Source organism: Typopeltis vanoorti, chromosome 26, assembly GCF_054136105.1.
Source record: "Typopeltis vanoorti isolate ZY-2024b chromosome 26, IOZ_Tvanoo_1.0, whole genome shotgun sequence".
Lineage (NCBI taxonomy): Eukaryota > Metazoa > Arthropoda > Arachnida > Uropygi > Thelyphonidae > Typopeltis > Typopeltis vanoorti.
Genome location: NC_143574.1, coordinates 15,223,268 through 15,241,087, shown reverse-complemented (window position 1 = coordinate 15,241,087; position 17,820 = coordinate 15,223,268). Strand labels below are relative to the sequence as shown.

Below are 17,820 nucleotides of genomic sequence, written 5' to 3'. Positions count from 1 at the left end.
TGCAAAATTCACAGTGAAGAATTTATGGAGACACAAACACACATGTTGGAGTTTACTTATAATTAAGAAAATAACACGATGTTTCAACATCTATATCGAGGTCAAACATTGTTCTAGACAGGGTCGGCAAACTGCAGCTCTTTGGGTACATACATGTGGCTCTCAAGTAAAATTGAAAATGAAAATAAAACTATCATAGTTTAATTTATAAAATTTTTAAAGATTATACAGAGGGAGTGGAGGGGATAGTTGAGCACATGGTAGGCAGGGCAGTCAAACAAAGCGACTAATTAGGATTAGGTTTTAGGATACCTTGTCATCTAAGGTCATTTGCAGAGCAACAAAGTGACTAATAAGTGATCGCACGTGTGTATTAGCATTTCAACTCAACTGGCGGCTTGCTTTTATCTTTTAGTCTCGCGATTTCCGAAAAATATATAAATACTGGGGGTTAACTCAAAACACACTTTGTCCTAGTGTTACTTTGCCTTGGTTGAAGGATGAAAACCTTCAACAATAAAAATCAATAAACAACAAGCAATTGGTTGAAATGTGTGGATAACAGCGTTCACTTCAAATCTGACAAAACAGCAAGGGAGGGTGAAAGCAATAAAACCATATTGTTGTTCATTTCACCCCTCTTTTATTGGCAGAATGTTCATTCCACGAACATTCTGCTGCTATTTTTATTTTATTTTAAGTATCCATTTTATTTCAATAATTTTTACTTATTCAATTTTAATTTGTTTTGTTTGGATAATTAAAATATATAGATTTATTTGGTTAATTTAAGTCTGCCTATGGACCACCTGTCTCATTGTTGCGGACTACCTGTGGGCCGCTGACCATAGATTGAGAAACACTGCTATAGGGCAGTGGTGGCGAACCTGTGGCACGCCCGAGAATCTTGCTGGCACGTCAACGATGTACATATGATATCCTTTTATACGCTTATAAATTATTCCACTTTTTTTAATTGTTACAATACATACAAGTTAAATTTTGTTTTACAGGAGAGAGCAGCTATGAAGACATGAATTTGATTGGTGCGGTATTAACAAAAGATCACGTGACCCAAAGACAAATGGAACTGACTTTTTTTGAGTTGAAATGCTAATTCTCTTCAACCGAATTCCATAACATCTGCAACTGTCATAACAACATTCACTATATATTTCTCAGTTTTAAGACATTTATGAAGGGGTGTCGTTGATCATTCTGACAGAACTTCTCATTACCGGCGGATTCAACTCATACAAAGTTTCAACCCTTGGTTGATTTTTATTGCCTTGTTTGCGTTTGAGCTGGAAGGGGAACTCGCACAAGCATTATATGGCATATTTCAATTTGTGATAGAATTTTATTTGAAGTTAACCTTTGTGATCTGTCATAATGACATCGAGAATTTCAAACGCAGTCAAACAAACACTTATTTCATGTAATTATAGAGTGAAGAGTGAAGTGTGAAAAGGAAAAATTCTACAAACAGATAGAGGGGACAGCCATGGGTTCACCACTTTCCCCATCCTTGGCCAACTTCTTTATGGAGACTTTTGAAGAGAAAGCCTTAAACTCAGCCCCACAAAAACCTACCATATGGCTTCGCTACGTTGATGATGTGTTTGCTATTTGGCCACATGGCCCGGATTCACTCCTCTCCTTCCTAACACACTTAAACAACCGACACCCTAGAATCAAGTTCACCCTGGAAAAAGAGGAAAACAATAACCTCCCCTTCCTAGACACACTAGTCACCCGCCAACCTGATGGAACCTTGGTTTTCTCAGTTTATAGAAAACCCACCTATACAGGCAGATACATTCACCAACAATCCCATCACCCTTCCTCACAACAATATGGAGTTATTAAGACACTATTCAACAGGGCAAAAATAATCTGTTCAAATGAACAAGCCCTAACCACTGAACTAAATCACATCCGTGACACTTTCTCAGCCAATGGCTACCCCCCCCCCCAAAAAAAATCCAGAAAATACTTAACCCAGTTATCCACAACCCACCACCCCCTCCCCTTCACAAAAAAGATTACTCTAAATCCATCACCATTCCCTACATCCGAGGCACCTCGGAAAAAATCAACAAAATCTTAAGAAAACATGACTTAACCACATGTTACAGACCACACAGAAAATTGGCATCCCTTATCCGCTCCACTAAAGACCAACCACTTCCCCTAGACCTACCTGGTGTATACCAGGTCCCTTGCAGCTGTAAATTGTCTTACTTTGGCCAAACAGGCAGGACAGCAAATATCAGAATCTCAGAACACAAGGATTACATCCGATTTCACCAGTACAGCCACTCTGGGCTTGCAGACCACGCTCTGGATACTCGCCACAGAATAAGATGGAAGAAAACCACAGTCATACACCGCAGCAAGTTCAAGTATGAAAGACTATTCATGGAATCAGCCTCAGCCCTTAGGAACATGCCAAACCTCAACAAATTTGGATGCATGAGACTGCCCCAAATTTGGGAAACATTTATCAGAACTGCAGCCCAAAGGCCAAGAACCACCAATATAGCCCACCAGGGGGGCACCATCAGGACTTTAGGAAAACATTAGCTTCCTAGCTTCAGCTCTCATTTGCTGTCATGTAGCACTTGTGTGCACGTGTCTTTGTATTAAGTTCCCAAGAAGATGGCAATGTGACGTTTGCCGAAATATCGGAAAGTATATATTAAAGTTTATTTAATTTATATTCCTAGTATACGCTGTCAATTCCTTAAATATTAGTTATCATGTATAACCAGCGTATAAGCCTCTCAACAAAAATAATCTTTATGATTATGTCATAATTAATTTTCTCCTCTATATATGCTTGTGAGTCATTATTTTCCGAAATGAATTTTATAAAAGACAGTTTAAGAAATAGAATGACTGATGAATCTCGTTCCGATTGTGTATTAAAAGTGACAAAATATGAATCTGATATAAAGTATTTGAGATCTAATGTACAATGTACAACAGCAAAAATCTCATTAATAAATTGATATATTGATATTAATAAATTGATAATAGGTTGATATTGATTTGTATACGACAATGTGTATATCAAAATTAGGAGTTCATTTTTATGAAATTCTATGTCAATTTTTAAACTTGTCTCAATAAAATTCTGCAATTTATTTTTTTTAATTAATGTTAATTATTAATTCCAGATAATGATCAGATGCTATGTATACTGAGTCTCAGTAAATAAAAGAAATTTCTTGGAAAACACAGCGAAATACACATAACATGTGCAACAAATTTTACGAGATGATTTGCTGCTCCATCAAACCATATTTATTCCTGCAATACTCTCTCTCTCCTCATAAGTTTTTTTTTAATTATACCATCATAAATTCACTTATCCATGTTTAGAATTTATAGAATCGTGCTATTCACTCTGCCCAGCAAATTATAGGACACATATATCACAAATGATAATTATTAATTATCCTTTACCATTAACGAAAGTGTTTTTACTCACACTTATTTTTTCCTATTCTTACGTGTCTTATAAATGATGGTTCACATATTTTCATCTTTCAGTATTTCAAATATACTAATTAAATATAGCATTCTCCTTCATTCTTGTTTTCTAATAAATCCTAAAACAGATTGTTCCCCCACTCTACGCAGAAGTATTCAAAGTTATCCTGCAATTAATTAAGATGAGTGCTGATACGCTATGCCTGTTTCTTCTTCTTTGAGTAGTCTACAAGACATGCTGTTTTATTGCAGCAATAAAACACATGTACCTCTTTTTGGTTCATCTTTTTCTGATTTGTGGAGAATGACTGGTTAGTTTGTCCTGTGTGTGCGTTACAGAGTGAAGTGTAATATAGTGAAACAAATTTTAACAAAACAAAAAAAAAAACATTTTTAAAAGTAAGTGTAATTAATATAATTTAATATTATTTTACTTGTTAGTTTTATGATTTTTTTTTTTTTTGGCTTTTAAACTGAAATAATTTAATTTAGGATTAATTAATTAGTTGCTTTTGAATAAAATATGCCGGTCAATTTTTTTATATATGAAATTGTGCTGCTGAAATGTATTAATTCTGAATACCTTTTTTCTTCCCAAGAATTAAAGATCAATAAAATCGATGCCAAATGAAAACAATGTATTTATAGTTTACATGAACAAACAATTACATCAAAAAAAGCTAAAAGACGTTTATTGATGTAATCATTTGTCTCCAAGCTTCCCCGCCGTGGAAAATTTTCAGCGCACACACACCCATGCATACGGTCAAATTAACGTGAAATTTGTAGCGCTGGTTGCATAATCCACATGACAGCACACCCAACCGAAATGAGCATGCGACGCTACTGATATATATATATACACAGTAATCCCTCGATTAATGCGCCCCCGATTAGTGCGTTTTTGATTTACTGAATTTCGATTAGTACGCCTCTAAAATTCGATTAGTGTGCCTATATACATCTTAAACATTTTTTTATCTATACATTTTTTATGGCTGACTATTTTAAAAAATCACTCACCAGAATGAAATAATTTAGTTACTGATTTAAAACATTTTACAAAATTATTTTTGATGGCATACTACCACGTACTCTATGTTCCAAATTTTTACCGTCAAAATTTATGTTGTCTGCTAATTACATAGCATTTTCCTGATCATATCTCGTACCTCCTTAGCAATTATTTTCTTCACATTTTTTAAAAATTATTTTAAAGTATTTTTCCAACCTTTCATCATGAGTAAAAGAATTAGTGAGCAAAAAAGTGAAAGTGTGAAAATGATTTGAAAAGTAATCTCATTAGAAGAAAAACTTGAAATAATAAGAAAGTGAACAAGGCGAGTCCAGAGCAAAGATAAGACAAGAACGCAAAAATGGGTGAATCAACTATAAGAGCAATTTTAAACAAAGCTGCTGAATACAAAGAGAAAGTAAGGCTGCTTCAAGTTCACCGTGCATGCACTCGAAATCAAAGTAACTTAATGATCGAATTAGAGACTTCTTTCTAAATAGATCGAAGATTGTAACCAAAAACAGATCCTGCTAAGAACTGACTTGAGCCTTTATTAAATCAAAAGCATTAAGTCCCTTTGCAACCTTGAAAGAAAGGGCTATCAATGATGGAAAAGAAGAATTACACGTTAGTGCTGGGTAGTTTGAGAAATAGCCTACATAATGTTCTAATCACAGGAGAAGCTGCAAGTGCCGATAAGGAGGTGGCCACAAATTATACAGAGATTTGAAGAAAATTGTATAAGAAGAGGGCTACTGTGACCAACAAATATTTAATGTCGATGAAACTGGCCTTCTTTTTGGAAGCCAATGCCTTGCAAGACTTTTCTGGCCAAATCAGAGAAATCTCAGCCTTGTTATAAAGTCGCTAAGTCGAATGAAATTGCTGCTAGCAATATGCGATTCATTTGGAAGCCCATTCTTCCACATTGTACAAATGAATCTAAGTTAATTAAATTTCATTCTGAGAAACTGAGCGATTCTGACCTGCTAAATTTAGATGCACAGCAGGAAGATCCTGTAGAAATTTAATCACTGACAAGCCCAAAGAGATTTCACAGAAACAAATTTAAAATATTTTCATGCAACCGAAACTTTTAAGTAGCAATGCTTAGAGACTGGCCCTTGTGAAAAGTGAAGCAGGAAAATTTGCAGAAGAGGCAGTTGTTTGGAAAAAAAGAAACAGAATGCCAGCCAGAATAATAGATTTATATTTTGAATATGTTTTATTGTCTTTCAGCTTCATAGTTTTCCTTTAACTAGGCCCTGAGACATACCCTAATTCTTTTATAAAAAAATCAAGGATAAAAAAAAGACATTTCAGAAACGAATTATACTTTTTTCCATCCATAGGTTATTATACTCGATTGGTGCATTTTCAATTAATGCGCTTGTTTTAAAGAACGCATTAGGCGCACTAATTGAGGGATTGCTGTGTATATATATATATATATATAATATTGGTTTTATTATATTTATTACGGCCCTGATTTACCGTGCAGTGTTTTATTTCACGTACAACTGTTACAATAAAACATGTTACTGGTGAGATTTATTTTTATTATATTTTCGAATTATTGTCATTTATTATTTTGAATAATTGCCCCTTCCAACCTGTCTTATTTGCCAAGAAAAACTAGCGCAGAACAAAAAGTCAAATTTGAAGAGACACTTCACGACAAAACATGCCACATTTGCCAGAAAATATTCTGTCAGTGACACGAGAAAGAGAGCAGTTGAAGAACTTCAGAAAAATGTTGAAAAATCAAGTTATGTATTTAATTATTGAAGAGAGTCTGCCAATGATGTTAATATTGCAAGCTTCGTAGTGAGTCAGGAGATCACTAAGAGAGGAAAACCATTCACAGATGGTGAATACGTAAAATGTTGTTTTGTTAATGAATCTGAAGAACTTTTCTGGGATTTCAAAAACAAAGCAGAGATTTTAAATAAAATTATAAGCATACCGTTATCTTCCAAAACAGTAGCAGATAGGACAGTCACAATGTCCTCAAATGTGACCAACCAACAAGTCGAAGACGTTAAATTAGCTTCAGTTTTATCAATTGCAGTAGATGAGTCTTGCAGCATCAAGGACACAGCCCAGGTTTCCCTTTTTGTGGGTATGTATCATCTGAGAGGCCGAGAGAAGAATTTTTGGGATTATTGCCACTCAAGGGCCAAACGCGTGGAAGCAAATGCCATCCTTGAATACATGGAAAAAAATCATATCCCACTCAATAAAATTGTGTGCACTGAAGATTTAGACAGAGGAACTTTATTCATTTCCCAAACTTGTCTCAATATCGCCAAAAAAACAATGTCCTCGTTAACAAAGATTATTTCAAGACAGCAGTTTTAAACATGAGAGAATCTTTTCTTCACAGGTTTCAGGAAGAATTCAGAAATAATAAAGCAACTCTAGCTTTTATTACAAATCCTCTCAATGCCAATGTTAAGGAATTAAATTTTTCTCCATTTGATATTGACATAGCTAATTTTGAAATACAATTGCTGGACTTGACAAGCAAAGACTTATGGAGCTCAAAATTTGTACGTCTTGGTACTGAAACAGAAGAACTGGAAAAAGAAAAATGCAATCTGATTTCACAGCGCAAGCAGACTGCTATAAAAGAACTACGGAAGGCAGACTCAATGATTTTTAATACTTGGAATAGTCATCCAGACTCATATCATGAGTTGAAAAAAATTTGCATTTGGTGTTCTCAGTATCTTCGGGTCTACATATTTATGTGAGCAATCGTTTTTTTCTAACATGAATTTCATTAAATGTAAATTGAGGAACCAAATTACTGATGCCAACTTGGAATTGTGCCTTAAATTAAAAACGACTAGTTACAAACCGGACATACAGAAACTTTCTAAGGCAATGCAAGCTCATTGCTCACACTGATTAAAACCAATGAGAGCGATTTTTTGTGTGATTTTTTTCTTCATTTAATAAAGATATAATTAATATTATATAGCTTGTTATATATTGCTATAAATTTACTATAATATTACTTTAAATTTTCCTTATTTGTAAAATTATATATTTATGGCTCTCGAATAATTTTTAAATTGTTGCGAGGGACAGGTTTGGCTCTTTCGTATCAAAAGTTTGCCGACGCCTGTTCTAGACTAACAGAAATAGCAATAACTGAAACTTTTACTATAAACATAGAGTAAAAGTTTCGGTTATCAGCCTATGCTGAATGTAAACAGTTATAAGGATCTACAAGCACTAATGATCATCTGTGAAATGCAAAGAGTACTGTAGGACCATTCACGTAGTGTTAATACTGCTTAAGCAAAGTATTTCCCTTCATATGTTTTTCTTTTTTCTTGGAGAAACAATTTCAATGATAACTTTATTTTATTTTATTCACTATAAGTAGATTATTTTTTAATTTGCAAAATTACATGAAATGATAATGATTCAGTAGGTTTTAGCGCAATAATTTCTGTTGTTAAACATTCTGGGTTTCAAACTGATCAATCCCCTCCCCCCCCCCCTCTCCCCAACACAGACACGCGAGTCAGTTATAAATTTTATTTTTATTGGCAAAACAATTTGAAATGATAGTAATTCCTTCTTGGATAATGAAATTTAATTAAATTTGGTATTCAGAATTTCTATTAAAATTTGCTGAGTCATTTCAAGTAGACCATTTTAATCGCAAAATTAGTATGAGAGAAAAATTATTACAAACTGGAAGCATTATTTAAAGGAAAAATGTGTGTCACAAAAAATAAATTTTCTCTCTCTCTCTTTATTCAACTTCAGGATCACCCTGAAACGATGAATAAAAGAAAAAATAACAACCGATCTATAATCAAACATTATTCACCGATTCCATTCAATTAAGAGTAGCTAATTCATGCTAAACTAAATGCCAATTCAAGCATTTTTAGGAATACTCTCAGAGGCCTTACCTCAATCTAATGGTTGGCCATATTAACAGCTGATAAGAATTAATAACTATTCAGAGATAAGTAATACTTGAGCAAAATAAAACCCTTATTTCCTGAATATTAAGAAGGATAGATATCTGCAATATGTTTATGTCAAGAAACTGAAAAATAACACTTCAGTTTTACTAATAATGAAATTAAGATTATTAGAATCCTACTGCAGGAGAGATCAGAATTTAAGAGTGCAGATGATATTTTTGAAGATTGTGACTTGTGTCATGCAAGGTTTGTCTAATGAGAAAGCGCAGTGAGTATAATATAATCAACAAAACTATGGATTGTAATCTTCTGCAGTTAACAGCAGATTACTGAATAAACAGCTGGAAGAGAGTAAATGAAAGAAAAGCCCTGCAGAATCCCAGGATAGGTTTTAGTTTAAGGATAAAGGTCAGTGACATTATCATGAAGATCCCTTGTTGGTTAACAATGGCAAAATCCAAGAATACATATCAGCCACAGAATTAGAAACCTTTATGCAAAGTACTTAGTCACATGCATCACCATGTAATCTAAGCAACTATCTAAGAAAGCTGCTGGTCAGTAATCATCAATAGCACTGATCATAATGGGAAAAACAAAGGATCTTTTGGAGTTCGATAAAGAGCTTATTGTGGGTATCCATTTGGCTGGAGACACTTTTTAAAACAGTAGGGCTGACTGGTTTCTCAAAAGGTGAGATATTCTAGGTGTTTAATAAGTGATAAAATCACCCACATTGCTTGTCCAAGAGGCATAACAGTGGTACTAAGATAGTCTGTCAGGAACAAGATCGTCATCTTCTGAGAAGGCACAGAATTTCCTGTGTGCAGCAATTGACTGAAGCATTTAATGAAGGCTGTTTCAAAATCCATATCTCACCAAACTTTGTACAGGGAATTGGGAGATCAGTGTTGGCTATCGCATGCCTATATAGAAACCACTGATTTCTACAAAGAACCGAAAAGTTCATCTATGGTGATGTCAGGATTACCATGACTGGACACTGGAAAAAAGTCATGCATGTGATCCAGTACACCTTGTTCTGTACTGTTGATAGGGAGAGAGTTTGGCAGGAGCCCCATGAAGCAATGAACCCAGTAAATTTGTAAACTATCTAAAATTTTGTTTAGAAATAAGAGGCATTAGTTTAGCACCTCTTTAATCACATCAGATAGCAGAATTAGACCAAACAAACATATTCAGCTGGACAGGACTGGATTACAAAGCATACATTTGTGCAATGTTATGTATGTAGCTGAATGTGAATGTAGGAACAAGAGCAGGAAATGACAAATTGAATAATATATAAAAAGGCACTAGTTTCAGAGGCATATTAAATATATATCTCTCTCTCCATATATATGTATACACACCATATTTTCTTGCTACTGATAAGACATTTCATTCTGGTGGTAATCATTATACTATAAATGTTTTTAATTCAGTTTTTTCCAACTGACAACTAATGGTGAAAAAATGATATATAATGTGGACTGACTGGGAATCTTCAGTTGTTTGCTGATGATACAAAGTTGGGGAGAATTATAAGTAGCACTACTGATGTTAATTCCCCTCAGGAAGATTTGAATAGACTTTTGACTTGGACAAAAAGGTGGGGTGGGGTGGCAGTTTTAATATTAATAAATGCAAGGCGTTGCATTTTGGAGTGAAGAAATATAAGGCTCTATACTATAGCGACTGTGCTCTACTCAAGGAAGTGTATGATATTCGAGATTTGGGAGGATGGATGAAAGTAGACTGAAGTTTAGAGGGAATATTGCAAGTTTTGCAAATACTGCACATCGTAGTGCTGCTATGATAAGAAGTGCTCTAACATGTAAGAATAAGGAGGTGGTTGTGCCACTGTATAAAGCACTGGTCAGCCTGCACTTGGGCTATTGTGTGTTCAGGTTTTGTCACCTGGTTTTCAATGTGATGTGGAAACATTGGAGAGGACCCAGAGAAGAGTGACTAAGACAATACCAGGACTTTGGAATGTTGGCTATGGAGAGAGGTTGATGAAATGTGAATTGTAGAGTTTGGTGGATAGGAAGAAAAGAGGTGATATGATAGAGTCATTTAGTCAGTGAGAGAATTTTATCGGATTAATCCAGAGGGGATATAAAAAGAGTAGAAGGTGAGAGGGGAAGAACTAGAGGCCATCCTGGAAGTTATGCAAGCATATGGTGAAGATGGGTGCGAGGAGGATTTTTTACATGGAGAATTGACAGTGAATGGAATGCATTACCAGAATATTTTGCTAATGCAACGAGTATTAAAGAGTTTAAGATTCGGTATGATAAATGTCTGCGCGGTTAGCCTAGTGGCTATGCGCTTCGCAACCATATGCCTGGGGAAGGAGTGTCCTAGGTTTGATTCCCGTTGATGACGTGAGGAGCTTAAGGATCTTCCTTAGCCATGGCCAAGTTAGCCAGTCTTGGGCGTAGACAGTAGGTTTTTCCCCACCAGTTTATCTGGGGTTTTTCATCCCGCAAGCAGGCAAACCGGCCCCGTGAATACACAGGCTACAGTCATAGGATATCTCAAGGAATAAGGAGTAACCAACTTATTTCTTAGGATTTCGGTTCCGAATGCCTACGTGATGAAAGATGTGGGTCTACGCATGAGCGTAAATTAGGATAGGATGATAAATGTTTTCAGTTCAATGAACCTCCCACAATGAGTCTGCTGACTCCATGGAGGGTGTAGTAGTAGTAATAATAATAATAATAAAATAGAGTATTAACACCCCAACCGGCCATGATGCCTACAAATGTCCAGCAAAATCTGGATACGATTCTGTAACACATATTGAATGACATGGATCAGAAGTGCAATTTGGTCTCACTATTTCATCCACCATGGCCGATAGAGAGGTTAACTTATATTTTTCTTTTCATGCATGGTTTCTAGAGACGTGTTTCTTGTTCCGATGGACAGTATTTTCTAATGCTGTCTACAGAAGCAAATTTTAATTCTTGTAATTACAGTCATTTTAGAAATATATAATGGTCTGATTCAAAAAAAAAAAAAAAATGAGTTTCTTCTACCTCCAATCTCAATTTTCTATTCCTTGGGATATGTTTAGCATAATCAGCAGTTCCCACAGTTCACATAAATGTTCAGATAACATTATCTTTTATTGTTTGTCACTCCAAGGACAACTTGAAAGAAGCTCAAAGCAAAGTGCTTTACTACAGCAACTTGAGTAACATTTTATTAATGTGCAGCAATGTCAAGTTTTAGTGTATAAACCAAAATAAATTCAATAAGCTAAATAAGAAAATAACAAGGTAAACAATTTATTGTATATATAAGATACTGCATAATATAAGAAAATACAAGATAAACTAATATTAAATGGGGTTAGATAACTGGTTACCATAATTTCTATTTAAGTATTATTCTAATAAAGTAAAACTACAACAAAATGCCATCTTTATTAACATATATGATAACAGAAAACTTGGTTAATCACATGAGTGGTATAATTACCTTATTTTTAGCAAGCTTTCCCATGTTTTCCTTTATAACATTGTCAGCTGTGGTCAGTTTGTGGGAAATATCCAACTGAAGTTGTTCCTTTAATCCATCTAACGATTTGGAGATATCTGTAGGATGGAAAAATTAAACATATTTTAATGGTTATTCTAAGCACAAAAAACTGGAAATATATAGAATTGTACTACTATAATATAGATAGATGGATCAAAGTTAGATATCAAATGATGTATGCATTTTTCTCTCTCTCACACAGAGAGAGAGAGAAGTCAAAATTTACTCCAGTTCAGATAAACTATTTATTTGAACTGGATAACATTGTGAAGCCATGTCAAACAACTTTTTATTCTTCTAGAATCATTATTTGCATGATATATAAACTATATAGTGGAAAAGATCTCGATGCCAAGGCTATAGAAGATGAAACAAGACTTGATATGGAAGAAATTGGTCCAACTATATTAAAAGATGAATTTGAATTGGCACTGAATGAATTGTCAGCCAACAAGGCACTGATAACATCCCCTCAGAATTAATAAAATACTCAGGAAACATAACTAAGTCATACCTTTTCAAGATCATAAAGGATATTTATGAAACAGGGATCATCCCCAAAGATTTTATACAATGCTCTATCATACCCATTCCTAAAGTAAATAATGCAAACAAGTGTGAAAATCATTGAACAATAAGCTTAATATCACATACTTCAAAAATACTACTCAAAATTATACAAAAAAGACTAACAAAGAAGGTTGTAGAATGTTGACAATGACCAGTTTGGATTCAGGAAACAGCAGGGGACAAGAGAAGCAATCCTAGCTCTAAGAACAGTTATTGAAAGAAGATTGGAGAAGAATCAAAATACTCTGATAGTCTTTCTTGACTTGGAGAAAGCCTTCGATAGTATTGACTGGAATCAAATGTTTCACCTCCTAAAAACAATAAAGGTAGATTGGAGATAGAGGCTCATGTTTAATCTTTCAAAGCATCAAGAAGCCCTAATAGAAGCAGCCAGCAATACAACAAAAACTGCAATAGCAAAAATACGTAGAGGTGTAAGACAGGGGTGCTCTCTTTCACCCATATTGTTTAATCTGTATATTAAAGATGCAATAAATAAACTGAAAGAACTAATAGAAACCGGAACTAAGATAAATGGAACTGATAACGAAAACAAACTGAAAGCCACCCTAACAAAGATGGAAGAAATCTTCACACAGTACAGCTAAAAATTAATTATACGAAAACATTATTAATTACAAGCAAAGCAAATCCAATGAAAATAAACCTGGAAATAAATAATAACCTACTACAACAGGTATCCTCTTTTAAATATCTTGGAAATCTTATCACAGAAGATGGAAGAAACCAGTCAGATATTAAGGCACGAATAATCCTAGCCAAAAAATCATTCTATAACAGAAGAAACATTTTTACCAGTAAAGGACTTAGTATCCAGCTCAAAAAAAGGCTAGTGAAAACATACATATGGAGCATTGCATTATATGGTTGTGAGGCCTGGACTCTAACAAAACAAGACATGAAAAAGTTGGAGGCATTTGAAATTTGGTGCTGGAGAAAGATGATGAAAATTAGTTGGACAGAAAAGTAATGAAGAAGTTCTGAATATAGTTCATGAAGAGCGGTCATTAATGAAACACATCAATAAGAGAAGAAAAAGCCTAATTGGACACCATTTGAGGTATGGGAGACTGATTACAGAAATAATGGAGGGGACTGTAGAAGGAAAGAGGCCAAGAGACCAAGAATTTCATATATAAATAACATAATGATGCTAACTGGCGCTAAGAGTTATGAAGAGATAAAAAGGAAGTCACAAGACAGGATGTTGTGATGTGCTGCTATATTTACCAATTTTCGGATTGATGCACCCAAGAAGAAGAAACCATTTTGTTTTTCCATATCACTCACTTCATAGGTGAATGATATGGCCATTAATGGGTTTTTATTGCTTCAATTGTCTAAATATATTAGCAATGCATAACTAAAGGAAAAACAAAACTGGAAGCTCATAAAGATTAAGCTTGTTTAACTCAAAATACAATCCCTAAAGATTATTTTCTTGCAGTGATTTTTATTTTGTTTTGCAATAGTATTAACACGATTTGGATCAGCACTTTATTAACACATTAACTGTCGTGATACTAATTTTTTTCCCCATCTTCACAGGCCATTGCACTGAATCGTCATATTATGTTATTCTAGTGATTATGTCACTTAACTGCGCTGTGAAAACAATTTTTTGTTTTTGTTTAGATGTTTATTCAATGTGACATGCGTGGTTTCTAGTACACTAGGCCATGCTTATACAGCCCATGCATTCAAACAGCTGCTGCCAAATAATGACAAGTTAACCAGTGAAACATATATGTATCACATGGCACTAGCAGAAAGCATGTGTGTGAGGCACACTTGTTGCATATAGCAGTCAATGTGTTAACAAACTTTTGGTAATTTCTTATAGTGAATGGGTCCTGATATATAGTGACTGTAATATACCATTATTTGGAAATAAGTATTCAGACAAGTACTATATTTCAGAGAAAGCTATTACACACATCAATATAGGTCCTGCTTTCCACACAGAATATATGCTTCACTGTTTTGTGATAATATGAGCATATTTTGGACAAGTGTATCCAAAAACAGCCCATACATTGGTCTGGACTGCATCTGAAGATCTTTAATCACCAAGGTGTTTTATTGGGTGCAGACTCAGATTCTATATAGGCCAATTTTCCATGTCATATTTTCACATTCCTTATGAACAGCAGAAATCTTTGGATTGGTCAAAGCAACATAAACTACAGGTGCAAATGACTTGATAAATTAAGAGAATATCAATGCCTTCATCAGAGAACCTAAAAACAAAGAAAGCTTTTGGACAGGTTGGAATGCAACTTGAATTTCAAGAGTTTGCATCTCAAAATCCATTCAGAGATTCCTGGAATTCAAAAAAATAGTCATACAATTAAGTTCTTAAGCATGAAAATGGAGTAACCCTATATTAGTTTAAGGTCTAGTTGAAACTATCTTTGAAGCATTAGACAAAAAGCAGATTTCATATGTTATATTTTTATTTTAATGCAGTAACCATGAAACAGTGACCCTGATGGATGAGATTCCATGTAGTGCCAGATTTTATATGTAGATGATGGAGAGAGAGTGAAATGACCATCTCCATCTGTTTGGCAAAGAATGAGGTCTAAAAAAGGAAATACAGTAGTTAGTTTAGGAAATACTGTTGTACGAGAAGCAGCTAAAGAATTGTCAGTACCCTTGACCATTTTGTTTAATTTGAGTCTCGGGTCTGGGTTAGTCCCGAGCGGTTGGAAAGAGGGGAAAACAGTTCCACTGCATAAAGGTGGTTCCAAGACTGCTGTAGTAAATTACCGACCGATTAGCATATCAGGAATCATTGTCAAGGTCTTAGAGAAAATAGTCAAGAGGAAAATACAAGATTGGATAGAAGAAAATGGGATACTGTATGGGGGACAGCATGGTTTTGTGAAGGGTAGATCATGCCTCAGTAACTTGCTCACGTTTCATAACACAGTAATGGCTGAACTGGATAACGGTAATGGGTTTACGGTGATTCTACTGACCTTGCCAAGGCCTTTGACAGGATTCCACATGGAATTCTAATCAGTAAATTGCAGCATATGGGAATGGACATAGGGTTGGTGAGATGGATAGGAGGGTGGTTGACGGAGAGATATCAGAGAGTGGTTTACTCGGGAGTAGAGTCCACAAGACGGCCTGTGACTAGTGGTGTGCCACAAGGATCTGTTCTTGGACCACTGCTGTTTAATTTGTTCATAAATGATATAGGAAATGATCTGAGAGGAACAGTTCATTTGTTTGCGGATGATGCGAAGTTGGGTAGGGCAATAGTGAATGCAGATGACGTCAAAATTTTGCAGGATGATTTGGATAGATTGGAGGTGTGGGCTAAGGAGAATGGATGTCAGTTTAATGTGGCAAAATGTAAGGTTATGCATTTTGGGGTGAAAAGATTGGCGGCAGTTTACTGCATTGGTGGAACCGTGCTCCAGGAAATTGATGAGGCACGAGATTTGGGAGTGTTGGTGGATAGGGAATTGAAATTTAGGGGACACACTGCAAGAGTGACCAAAACAGCTCATCAAATCACTTGGTTGCTGAAGAATACGATGACAAGCAGAGACAAGCGGGTTATTGTTCCTCTGTATCGAGCCTTGATAAGACCCCATCTAGACTACTGTGCTCAGATTTGGTCACCTAGGTTTCTTCTTGATGGGGAGGAGGTGGAGAGGATCCAGAGGCGAGTGACCAAGATGATAGCAGGTCTGTGGAGTGAACCGTATGAGAACAGGTTGAGGATTTGTGGGTTGCAAAAATTGGTTGATAGGCGGAGGAGGGGAGATATGATTGAGACATTCAAATTACTGAAGGGTTTCTATAAAATTAATTCAGAAGATATTTTTGAGAACAGGGCTGGTTGTGGGAGGACTAGGGGACATCCATGGAAACTAGGCAAAAGTGTGGTTAGTAAAGGTGTTAGAGCTGGGTTCTTTACTTTTAGAGTAGTGAATGAGTGGAATGCGCTCCCTGAGTCTGTGGTGGATGCTGTGACAGTGAATGAGTTTAAGGCGAGGTATGATAGATACTGTATGAATGTCAAATAGTTGTGATGAATATGATTTGGGGCCTCCCTCGATGAGTCCAATGACTCCCTGGAGTTGCCCGTGGTAATAGTAATAGTTTCAGTTCCAAATGTCCAAACTGTATCTTGAAATAAATGGTATTAAATCAGTAAACACACCTCAGTTATAGTTAAGATGTGTTTACTGAGGGCTGAATCTGCTCTCCCATGGTGACCCATTCCAGCTTGGATGTGTGTGTGTTTATATGGATTATTGCATTTCGTGAAGATTAATTTTTATACATATATATGGGTCATCATAAGGGCAGATCCAGCCCTTCTGCACAAAGTCAAGAAATCGGTTCTCTCATTCTTGCACCACCACCTGGAACAAGAAGGGTCATGTGAGTGAGTGGCTTAGGGAGAGGGTCAGTCATGAATAGAGTGAAAACAATTACTTTAAAATTTTCAAAGTAAAATCTGAAAAAAAAAAAAAAATCTGTGCCAACTGTTAATGTGAGAACACTAATAACAGATGACAGACTACAAGAGCTTGAAGAAAGAAATGGAAACAGTGAAATGGAACATCTCACACCTTGCAGAAGTAAAGAGAAACTCAGAGCAAATAATTAACTTGCAGAATGGAACTTTTTCTACCTTATCTAGGCTACAGTTCCCATAGTATCAAAAAATACTCAATCCTTCCCAAATCCTCAATCTTCTCTTCAAAGTTTACAAATCTTGTTACTTTCCTTTAGGATGCCATCTAACTTCTATATGTAAAAGAAACCTCACATACTGTTCATTATCAACAAAATTTTTTGAAAAGGCAATCATATTTGCTTTGTGACTATTTTAATGACGGTTTTAATCTACACCGAGAAAGAGAGAGAGTGATAAAGAATTGGACTAATATTTTTTGCAACCAGACAATGTTGGTGCACAATGCAGTGTATAGCATGAACTTTAGGATAAATTACCTTTATATGGCTATAAAACCTTTGTGTTTCAACCATGGAAGGCAGCACCATCAGTGGTACAGGACATTGATTTTCCAATGGCATTTATTTTTCATCAAACCAAAGTTTTACAGCAGCAAAAAATGATGCTCCAGTCACAGTTTCTAAAGATTTTACAAACCTCTCTTGCAATTTATAATAATCATCAAAATAATGAACATATGCCATTAGAAGGGCCTTATTGTC

General features: G+C 35.3%; 1 protein-coding gene across 1 annotated transcript in view; it reads right to left on the bottom strand.

Annotated features, from left to right (window-relative positions):
• The window catches only part of LOC150092349 (enhancer of mRNA-decapping protein 4-like), a 406,953-nt gene that overhangs the window by 43,636 nt on the left and 345,497 nt on the right, over window positions 1-17,820 (bottom strand). Inside the window, exon 22 of the mRNA XM_090414848.1 lies at window positions 11,962-12,077. Within this exon, the coding sequence (XP_090270974.1) occupies window positions 11,962-12,077 (116 nt within the window). The remainder of the gene's footprint in view (window positions 1-11,961; window positions 12,078-17,820) is intronic.